General features: G+C 45.2%; 1 protein-coding gene across 1 annotated transcript in view; it reads right to left on the bottom strand.

Moving 5' to 3' along the window:
- The window catches only part of Scyl1 (SCY1 like pseudokinase 1), a gene marked incomplete at its 5' end in the record, with an annotated part of 10,224 nt that extends 10,132 nt beyond the window's left edge, over positions 1 to 92 (bottom strand). Inside the window, one exon of the mRNA XM_015503038.1 lies at positions 31 to 92. Coding sequence (XP_015358524.1) covers positions 31 to 92 — 62 coding nt within the window. The remainder of the gene's footprint in view (positions 1 to 30) is intronic.
- Positions 93 to 11,598: the final 11,506 nt, after the last annotated feature.

Raw genomic sequence — 11,598 nt, 5'->3', positions numbered from 1 at the left:
CGGGGCGGGGCCGGCAGCGCCAGAACCAACCCTCCGCTTCCGCGGCGGGGTCAGCCCCTCCAGATCGCCTGAACTGCTCGGACTTCTGCGTCCTTAAAGGCAAAAGGGGCGTGGAAAGAGAGCCCACCTCCTAGCGTTATTGTAAGGATGAGAGCTTGAGAAGAAACAGATGAGAAAACCGAGGCGATGAAGGGGAGAGACGAGACAAACCGTGAAGGAAGGCGACTGCCAGCAGAGAAGGGGTGGTAGTGAGTAGTGAAGTAGATGGTTGTCCCCAGGGTCTGAAGTGCTGGAGCTAGTGAGTGGTGGCTCCAGGTCCCAGCAAGGAGCCCATGGAATGAGAAGTGACCAGGAGAGAGGCCCGAGGAGACAGAGCCCTTGAGGAGTGGGGGCCCGGGGGAGAGCACAGAGTGAGGCAAATGTCCAGGTGAGGTCCATGAGCCCTGGAGTAGCTGGAGGGTACCAGGGGAAGGAAAGAAGGAGACACTGAGGAGGGAAGAAGAGTTGACCCCAGGAAAGGAGAGGGTGGAGGAGGAACAGCTGGGCAAGTCCAGAAGAGGCCAGAGGGCAGAGAGGAGCCCTGCTTTCCTGGGCCCAGCAGCCCGCGGTTCCTTGGTTCATAGAACCAGCCTCTTCTTCAGGTCCCCAGTGCCTGTGCTGTCATTAGTTCAATCTGCCCACCACACTAATGGGGACTTAGTCCCTTAGCTGGAAAGAACCCTGTGTCCAGGAGGGGCTGGAAAGGACAGGCAATGACTCCTCTGCAGGTTGGGTCTCAAGGGATGGAGTCTTGTCCCTTAGCCAACTCCTATGAAGTACAGGTGAGATTCTGGAACCAATTGGAAATGTTTGATTAGGATGTCTTTGGGAGAACTCTCAAGGGCAGTGGTGCCATACTCAAGCAGAGCTGGATTGGAATCCTGGCTTAGCCTTTCACTGGCTGTGGGAACTCACACAGAAACAGTACCCTCTGGTGGTCTCAGTTCCCTCTTCTATAAACTGTGATGAACAGTGCCCTTCACCACATCTGACCCAGAACAGCCACCCAATAACACTCACTTTCTACGTTTCCTTGTCCCCGTATTGGTGTGGGAATCACACCAAGTGGGGATCAGACACAATGTCCACTGCTCAGGACAGACTAGAAGTCGTGTCTAGAGACCTTCCCTCATGACTTTGATAGGCAGAAGACCTTGACAACATCGCGACTATGAAGTGGGCAGTATAGAGGGTGGAGAGCATCCTGCCATTGAAAAGAGGCAAGTAGAGATCTCAAACATTGAAATACAGCCTCTAGGGCTGGGGTTGTGGCTCAGTGGTAGAGCACTTGCCTTCCATGTGTGGGGCACTGGGTTCGATCCTCAGCACCACATAAATGAATAAAATAAAGATATTGTGTACATCTAAAAAATTTTTAAATATTAAAAATAAAAAAGTTTAGGGCTAGGGATATAGCTCAGTTGGTAGAGTGCTTGCTTCGCATGCACAAGGCCCTGGGTTCAATCCCCAGCATCACAAAAAAAAAAAAAGAAAAAGAAAAAGAAATAAAGAAAGAAATACAGCATCTAGAAGGTTGCCTTGATGAAGAGTGAGCCACAGCCTGAGCTGTGTTCTGAGCACAGAATGATGGAGAAGGGGAGGCTGGGAAGGGTGATGCTTTGGGGTGCTGGTCATAGTTGGAGGGGAAGCACCTACATAAGGTTTGTGTGGTGGTGTTTGGTTAGTGGCACATTTCCTAAGCATAGGGCCTCACCTAGAGGGGAAACAAGGGTAGGAAGGGCAGGACCACTGGGGGAGATCTAGACATCCTTAGCAGGAAATCTGGGGCCAAGTTTAGTACAGGACTGGTCAGGGGATGGCAGGAGATAAATAATCTGCCAAGGGAACTGCCTGCCCGATTCCCTGTTAATAACCCCACTTTTGCAGTGGAATGTGGTGCAGAAAGCCTTTCCTCAGGAGGGGTACAGCAACTATTCCCAACTTCTCACCTTATGCCTGCCCTGGGCGCACACTGTGATCATCCATTTCATCCCCTGTAAAATGGGAATAGTAGCCACTGATCCCTGCCTGGGATTAGTGTTGTACTCATCTTGCACATGAGGAAACAGGTTGAGAAAGATCACACAGCAGAAAGCAGCGGGGACTGAGCCCTGTGCCGCTCATGGCTCCTTCAACAGCCAAGACAAATCTCAGCAGTCTTCCAACCCACTCACCTGTGGACATCCTGCAGGCATGGGGTCTGCAGGGACACCAGGAAACCAGCTGCTCTAGAGGCGATACGTTCAGAGCCAAGTGGGCAGAATCGGGAGGCAGATGCCTCAGTGTGAATCACATTTCTGTGAGCGAGTTGTTTTGCCTCCTTTCTTTTGTCTGAAAAGTAAGATAATAAAAATGACTGACTACAAGCCGAGTGCAGTGGCCACACTGGTAATTCAGCTATTAAGGAGGCTGAGGCAGGAGGATCTCAAGTTCAAGGCCAGCCTGGACAATTTAGCAAGACCCTGTCTCAAAACAAACAAACAAAAAAAAGAGATGCTGGGGCTGGGGCTGTAGCTCAGTGGCAGAGCACTTGCCATGCTACAGTGAGGCACTAGGTTCGATCCTCAGCATCACATAAAAATAAAAAAATAAAATAAAGGCATTCTGTCTATCTACAACTACCAAAGAAAAAGAAAGAAAAGAAAAAAGACAGGGCTTGGGGTGCCGCTCAGTGGTAGAGCACTTGCCTAGCATGCCCAAGGTCCTAGTTTCAATCCCTAGCACCACAAGAAAACAAAAAATAACTATATACATGTTCACTGTCCTGGTCATTAGTCCCAGATAAATAGCACACTGGGAGGGGAGACACAAAGTCTTGAAAGGGAAGTTATGAGAAAAGACTTGTGGCCTGAATGCAGAATAAAAAGGCAGTGACTGGAAAGACTCATGATAGAAATGACTTAGTAACTAGAAATCTTCAGAAGGGGCCTGGGGGGATGAAAATGATCCATGAAGGCAGGAAAAGAAAACCTCAAACATTGTGCCTTAGACAAGGTAGAGCACCCAAATCTCAGTGAGGACCACAAAAACTGGAATCACACTCAGCATGAGGAAAGTATTTTTCCAGTCTCGCAATGCATTCAGCTAAACACGTTTTTATTTGCTCCAGGAAACTGAGGGTTCTTTACTCATTCTGTAATATTTTTTTTTTTTTTTTTTTTTTTTTTTTTTTTTGTGGTGCTGGGGATTGAACCCAGACCTTGTACATGCAAGGCAAGCACTCTACCAACTGAGCTATATCCCCAGCCCCCACTGTAATATTTTTTATTATTGAGAGAAGAATATTTCTTTCCTTTCATTAAAGAGAAATATTTCTCAGTTACTAAGTTGAATATGAAGTTATAAAAATCCTCTGGCTCTATGTATTTGAGTAAGATTCTGTTCTCAAGTCATGAGGGTCAGGGTGAGGAAGGATTTCGGATTCCAGGCACTGCTGGTGGGAATTTATTGGTGCAGCTGTGGTGAAGTGATATCTGTTAAACCCTTATAAACCTTTGCCCCAGTAATTCCACTCCTAGAAATTTATCCTAAACAAACTCATGTTCAATCATACAAAGATATATACAAAGGGGGAACCAAGAGAATCAGGTGCAACACTTAACTGTTGCAGACCTTAGAAAAATTCCAATTGTCTTTATCCTGGCCAGATCATGTCTGTAGGTGGCCGGGGAAGGCTCTAGAAAAGGGGATCATTGTGATCATGTTCCACTATTGGCACTCTGAATCTGTGTGTCAGTTACTGGAAGAGAATCCTGATGTCACTGTGGGTCCCCAGGTGAGGCAGCGCCACTTCACAGAGAGAGTCCAGACACCCGTAGGATCTCACTTGTGTATATTTGTTTAAAATAAAAGACTCACATCTCCCATTTTCACTTAGGCACTAGTTCCTCTTTTGCACAGCTGGATATTTGCAATTATGTTCTGTGTTGGGCAATCTGCAAAATAATAAAACAGAGAGGAAGAAAAGATTTGTATGAGGTTGTGTGATAGAGTTTGGACTCTAAAGCCAGACAGTCTAAATTTTGTATGCTAGTCCTGCTGCTAATGAGCTGTATGGCCTCGGGAAAATCACTTATTCTCTTTGTGCCTCAGTTGTCTCATCTGCAAAATGGGTAAAATAATAGTGCTTATTCCATAGGTATGCTAGGTTTAATAATGCCCCCCAAAGACATTCACTTACTCATACCTGGAACCTGTGAATATGGTACCTCACATTGTAAAAGAGGCTTCACAAATGTGATGGAGTTAAGGATTTTGAGATGGGAAGATTATTCTGATTTTTCAAGTGGGCCTGATAGAGTCACAAGGGTCACTATAAGGGGAAAGCAGGATGATCATAGTGGGTAGGAGATGTGACCATGGGAGCATGAGGGTGGAATGAAGTGAGGAAGGGGTCATAAGCTGATGCAGGTGGTCTCTACAAGCAGGAAAATACAAGGAATCAGACTTTCCCCCAGAACCCTCAGAAGGAACATAGCCCTGCTGCCATCTTCATTTTAGACTTCTGACCCTGGAACTGCATGATAATAAATGTGTGTTGTTGGTGGCACTGTTGGCCATGTTTGTTACAGCAGACACAGGAGACTAGTATAGTAGGCATACTGAGGATTCAGGAGTTAACACACGTAATTGCTTAGAACAGTGTGTAGCACACAGTGAGTGCTTCATAAATGCCAACTTTTATGTGAATCGTGGACTACTTTTTTTTTTTTTTTTTTAGTACTGGGGATTGAACTCAGGAGCACTTAACCACTGAGTCACACCCCCAGCCCTATTTTGAATTTTATTTAGAGACAGGGTCTCACTGAGTTGCTTGGATCCTTGCTAAAATGCTGAGGCTGGCTTTGAACTTGTGATCCTCCTGCCTCAGCCTCCTGAGCCTCTGGGATTACAGGCGAGTGTCACTGCACCTACATAGGATTATTTTTAACAATGGAAAATTGGGACAATCCAAATAACCAGCAGGAGTGGAAATTCAAATCTGCATCTATGGAACCGCAGCAAATCAATGAGGCCAACTGGAGCTGTTTCCCGGTGCAGAGCTGATGAAGATGGTAGCAATGGTGGTGGTGGTGGTGGTGCTGACGCTTTTCAAGTCCTCCCTGCGTGTCAGGCACTGAACTCAGCATTATCCCTGCATCACTTCTGTTGATCCTCATAACATTATGGGATAGAGAGTTCTGTCGGTCTGAGTCCAAGCAGGTGAGAGAAACCATTAAGTGATTTAAACAGGGAAAGTTTAATCATAAAAAATTATTAGCCCCGGGCTGGGTTTGTGGCTCAGTGGTACAGTGATAGCCTAGCACATGTGAGGCCTGGGTTTGATCCTCAGCACCACATAAAAATAAATAAATAAAGGTATTGTGTCCAACTACAACTAAAAAAATTAAAAATATTAAAAAAAGAAGAAGAATTATTAGTCAGGCTGGGCACAGTAGTGCATGCCTATGATCCCAGCAACTGAGGAGGCTGATGTAGAGGGATGGCAATTTTGAGATCAGCTTGAACAACTTGAGACCCTGTTTCAAAATAAAATAAAAAAGGGTGAGAACATACAGGCACAGGCAACACCTTTTTTAATACAACTCCTAAAGCTCAGGAAATAATGCCAAGAGTTAATAAATGGGATGGCATCAAATTAGAAAGCTTCTGCACAGTAAAGGAAACAATGAGGGAGACATGATTAATACTTCTGACATGATTAATACTAGAATATATAAAGAACTCAAAAAAATTTATACCAAAAAAATCAAATAACCCAATTAATAAATAGGCAAGTGAATTAAACAGACATTTCTCAAAAGGAAAAATTCAAATGGCCAACAAGTATATGAAAATATGTTCAACATCAGTAATGGTTAGGAAATGCAAATCAAAACTATACTGAAAAAGCCCTGGGTTAGACCTCCAGTTCCAAAAAAGACCAAAAAAAAAAAAAACATCAAAAACTACACTGAATTGAGCGCAGTGGTGCACACCTGTAATTCCAGTGGCTCAGGAGGCTGAGACAGGAGGATCTGGGGTTCAAAGCCTGTGCCTGTGGGGAACTTCCCTGAATGACCACACCTTCCAATCCTGAAGCTTGAGGCTCTGACCAATCACTACATTTCGTGGTGACTTGGGTGATAGCTCAGAAAGCAAGGAGTGGCCCCAGGTGTGGGCGTCACCTGCCGGGTTTGAGCTACACTCACCTGCTCTTTTGTAATCCTACCCCTTGCCTCATTTGAATGGCTTCTTCCCAATAAAAGGGTTCAGCACCGTGCTCCTCTCTCTTTCTCCACGGACCCCTAAGGTCAGAGGAGCCTTCACAGGACCCAGAGAAAAAGGTATTTCTCTGTGTGGTTATTTGGTGCATCCAGCTCACCTGGGGTGACCTTAAGTGTTTAGTCATGGAACTGGAACGTGACAAAAGCCAGCCTCAACAACAGTAAGGTGCTAACAACTCAGGGAGGCTCTGTCTCTAAATATAATATGAAATAGGGCTGGGGTGTGGCTCAGTGGGGAGCGCCCCTGAGTTCAATCCCTGATACCCAAACAAAACTACTCTGGGATTTCATCTCACACCACTCAGAATGACAGATATGAAGATATAAATAATAATAAATGCTGGAGAGGATGTGAGGGAAAAGGAACACTTTTACACCGTTGGTGGGATTGTAAATTAGTACAACCAATGTGGAAATCAGTATGGAGGTTCCTCAGATAACTAGGCATGGAACCACCATATGACCCAGCTATACCACTCCTCGTTATTTATCCTAAAGAATGAAAGTCATGGGCTGGGGTTATGGCTCAATGGTAGAGCGCTTTCCTAGCATGTCTGAGGCTCAGGGTTCAATTCTCAGCACCGCATATAAATAAATGGCTAAAATAAAGGTATCATCAACAACTAGAAATGTATATATTTTAAAAAATTTAAGAATTAGAGTCCTCATGCTATAATGATACACACATACCCATGTTTATAGCGGCAAAACTCACAAGAGTCAAACTATGGAACCAGCCTGTGTGTCTATCAGAGTATGAATAGATAAAGAAAATGTGATGTATATACAATGGATTTTTATTCCTCCAAAAAGAAAATTGAAATTATGTCATTTTCAGAAAAATGGAACTAGAGACCATTATGTTAAGCAAAGTAAGCCAAACTTAGAAGGTCAAGGGTCATAGGTTTTCTCTCATATGTGGAAGCTAGAGAGGAAAAAGGAAAAGAAAAATGGGGGGCAGGGATCTCGTGAAAATCAAAGGGAGATCAGGAGAGAAAAGGGACCAGGAGGTGGAAGGCGTGTGGGGGGAGTGCTGGGGAGTGATACTGGTCAAACAATGTTTTTACATCGTGCGCATGTAGGTATATGTAACAACAAATCCATCACTATGTGCCACTATGATGCACCAATTAAAAATGTGGGCAGGGGAGTTAGGGAGGTAGTGTGGTGGTAGAGTGCCCTTGGTTCTGTCCCCAGTAACCACCCCCAATGCGCACACATACACACACAAGAATTATTAGCCAGGTATGGGGTGTGCACCTGCAGTCTCAGCTACTAGTGAAGCTGAAGTGGGAGGGTCACTTGAGCTCCTGAGTTCGAGACCCACCCAGGCAACAGAGAGAGACTTGAGTCTCAACAAAACAAAACGAGGGTCTGGGGTTATGGCTCAGTGGTAGAGCACTTGCCTCGCACATGCAAGGCTCTGGGTTCAATCCTCAGCACCACATAAATAAATAAATAAAATAAAGTTATGGTGTCCAACTACAACTACAAAAGATAAATATTAAAAAAAAAAAAAAACCGAAAAATAACCAGGTCTGAAATTAAGACTCTGTTGGAGCAGGAATGGCTGGGCTTCGTAGAATAGCAGAGATGTTGCTGAGGTGCTGTACTGTCCATGGAACTTGCCAGAAAACCATCCTCACAGCCTCTGGGAAAAATTGTACATGGGAAATGTGTTCCCACTAGACACATCCCACTGCTCCCAAGGTGGGTGTGGGGTGCTGGAGGGAGCAGCTGCACTGACTGCTGCTGGCCAGAGTGCCCTGCAGGACCCTGGTGCTGGAAAAGCTGCCCTAGCCTCAGGGCTGAGCTGGACAAGCTGGCCAGGCTGAGAGGAAGGCCCCAAACCAGAAAGCAAAACCTTTCTCCAGAAACGTCTCTCTACGCCCTCTTCTGGCAGGATTTAACATTGTGCCGTCTGGCCAAAGAAATGGTTCAGATCCGCATTCAGATCAGGCATATTTGGGGTTGAGAGGTAATAAATAAATAACCAGCACAGAATTATTAATTCCATTTTATAGATGTGGAAACTGAGGCTCTTGAGAGAAGAAGCAGCCAGCCCAAGGTCATTACACAACCAGTGCTAGGAGAAGCAGGTTGGCAAAAATTATCTACAGAGGGCTGGAGTGTAGCCAGTGGAAGAGTGCTGGCCTAGCATGCAGGAGCCCTGGATCCCCAATAACACACACACACACACACACACACACACACTCATCTATGTTACATCATTGTGGTAATATTTCTACCAACCATAAACCTGCACAGAACACTCCTCAGTCTGGAGGGCTAGCCACCACGTACTAGCATTTGCCTGGTTTACATGTTTTTGGGTTGAATGTACTAAATTTCTGTGATTGTAGGCAAAACAAAACAACCACCAAACTAATACAGTTCAACCTAGTATTTGCTTCTATGATATGGTGTGTGGAGTTTTTACAGTGAATGTGAGTTACTTTTATAAATGGGAAAAGCTATATAGCTGTATACATACATATATGTTTTACATATTCATACAATTTCATTACATATACACTGTATATATACATTATATAAATGTATTGATTATGTATATTTGTTTTGGAAGGAGCTCCCTCCAATGTCCTTTGTAGTGGTCTTTTTCTCTGCAATAAAATAGAAAATCTAAGCTTAGCTAGCAAGGATTCAAAGACTTCAGGGAAAAGTATTTGCAGTTTAACCCACTGGGAGAGACCAAGAGCAACTGGCTAATGGTCCCTGCTTTGTTTGTTGATGACTTACCATAGGAAAAGCCTATCTTATTTTATGCTTATTTTATGAGATTTGAGTCATAACACAGAGAAGTTGCTAAACATGTGCAGCCATTACTTTTAGGAAGTATTTGAATGACTTAGACTCTGTCCTACATCTAAATGTTGAAACCACACACACACACACACACACACACACACACGGAGGTGATGTATGTCTGAGACATTATAGATGCCAATACCCTGATCTGCTCATTGCACATTGTATTGAAATGCCACACTGTACCCCATAAATCTGTACAATTACTATGCATAATTTTAAAATATGTATTAATAAAATAAATTTTTAAATAAAATGTTTCAGTGTTCTTACATGCAAAAGCAAATCTTCAGGGCTTGCTGTGGCTGTGATAACTGCAAGGTGCTGATGTTCCCGTTGTCCCATGTCACCCAGGGTGGGACTATAGGAGGGCCAGAGCTTCTGCTGCCTGATGCCCCTGCAACATGTCCAAGTGGCTCTGACTCAATGTCAGGGGCACCTACTTTCCCATTCCCTGGCAGAGGCTGTGCTGCGACCTGAAATTCTTCCTGTGCTGCCTGTTCCAGGCAGACTCAGATCTGGACTCAGGCAAAGAAGAAACAGGTGCTCATTTAGTTGACAAAGATTCCACCTAGTCTGAACCCAGACTCAACTACTAGAGACATGGCAAGCTGGTTATGAGCAAAGACCTTGTCAAGGAGAGAGTATCAGAGGGAGCAGGATTTTACATCACCATGTTCATAAAACTTATAAAGGACAAAATTAGAGAAGGAGATGTCATGATGTCACCAGTGTCTGTGCACATGTGCTTCAGTGCCAGGGAAGGGCCTCAGGCGGGTGGTAGCCACATGTGTAGTAGCTCCAAGGTTGAACAGCCCATCAGCATCAGCTCCTCCTACAATTGGGAATGAGGACCAGGCCAAGTTCTGCTGCATGGTTTCCAAGGGGCTGCTCATTACCCAGTAGGGCAGGACCAGTGGCCCAATGAGAAAGCCAAGATTTGCAAGAAGCAGGCGGAGGATTGTTGCATCAGGCAACATAACCAGTCAGGGTCTTCCAAGTGAATTTAAGCTAAATAAAGACTCAGACACAGAAAGTACCTTTTTTTTGGGTTCAGTGACCGCTCCTCAGCCTCAGCTACCCCAAAGGGGGCAAGCAGGCAAAAAGAAAGTGGGAAGCACGTGCTGGGATTTTTATTGGGGAGAAGCTATTCAAATGCAGCAAGGGGTCAAGTTTACAAAGGAATAGGTGAGTGTAACAGAACCCTTCTGGGTGCCTCCTCATTCTAGGGCCATGCCTTGTTATCTAAGTGAGGGAAGAGCCCTAGTCATGAGCCATGACCTACCGCGCCAGACTACAGTGATCTTTCAGATCCCAGTGGTGCATCAGGACTTAAAGGTGCGTGCATTTGGAGTGGCTCCTCACAGGATGTGAAATGTGGTATTGAGAGCTGAAGAGAAGATTTACCTTTTCCCAAGATGCAATGAGCCATTATGTCCAGGAAGCGTGGTCATGAGAAGAACTTGCTTTTGATAATTTCTCTTGAAATCTGGGTGCAAATCCCTTTTGCTTCTGAGGTGGGTAGTGAGAGATGGGCCCAGCTCGCCAAAGCTGGGTATCCCCATGGGCAGGAGGTGCAGTGACTGGTGGGCTACTTCTGGGGACCTTGCTCTGTTTTTATCAAGTGCTACACGGGACTGAGGCAGGATGCTCCCAGCTAGTCCCTCAACCCTTAGAGACCGTGCAAGGACAGGATTCTTGGTGTCATGTACACAGTCTAAAATAAGCAGCCTGGGCGTGGCTGGCAGCAATTAGCAACACCCATGTGAATGTCCAGAGTCCTCAGGCTCCGGGTGCCCACTGGTTACTGCTTGAGTACCTGGCCCTGCTCCTCAGGTCAGAGGCTCTGCTTTGCCTTCAGGGATGATGGTTTGGCAGTTTCTCTACCTGGACAGAGGCTCCTGATCAAGGTGGCCCCACATTGTCACAACTTCCTGGTGCCCATTCTGAGGCCAGTTGTCCTTCTGCCCTGGCCTGATCAGCCAGGAATAGCCAAAGCTTCTCAATGTAGTTTTCAGGAGAGAGAATTTTTTATCCTTTGTGTGTGTGTGTAAATTACCCAATGTTTATACTTTTCAAAAATGCCCAAAAGTTGGGGGATGGGGATATAACCTAGTTGGTAGAGTGCTTGCCTCGAATGCACAAGGCCCTGGGTTCAATCGCCAGCGCACACACACACAAAAAAAAAACAGCCCAAAAGTACTGGGCACAGTGGCACATGCCTGTAATCCCAGTGGCTCTGGAGGCTGAGACAGGAGGATTGCAAGTTCAAAGCCAAATTCAGACCCTGCCTCTAAATAAAATACAAAATAGGGCTGATTCAATCATTGCATAGTATATTCATGTATCAAAGTAGCCAGTCACACATTGTACCCCATAATATGTGCAACTATTATGTGTTAAAACATATAAAATAAAATAAATAAGCAATGGTGAGGGCTGGGGATGTGGCTCAAGCGGTAGC

This window comes from Marmota marmota, unplaced genomic scaffold, assembly GCF_001458135.2.
Source record: "Marmota marmota marmota unplaced genomic scaffold, marMar, whole genome shotgun sequence".
Taxonomy (NCBI): domain Eukaryota; kingdom Metazoa; phylum Chordata; class Mammalia; order Rodentia; family Sciuridae; genus Marmota; species Marmota marmota.
Note: the sequence above shows the minus strand (reverse complement) of the source record. Positions and strands in the feature narration are given on the sequence as shown.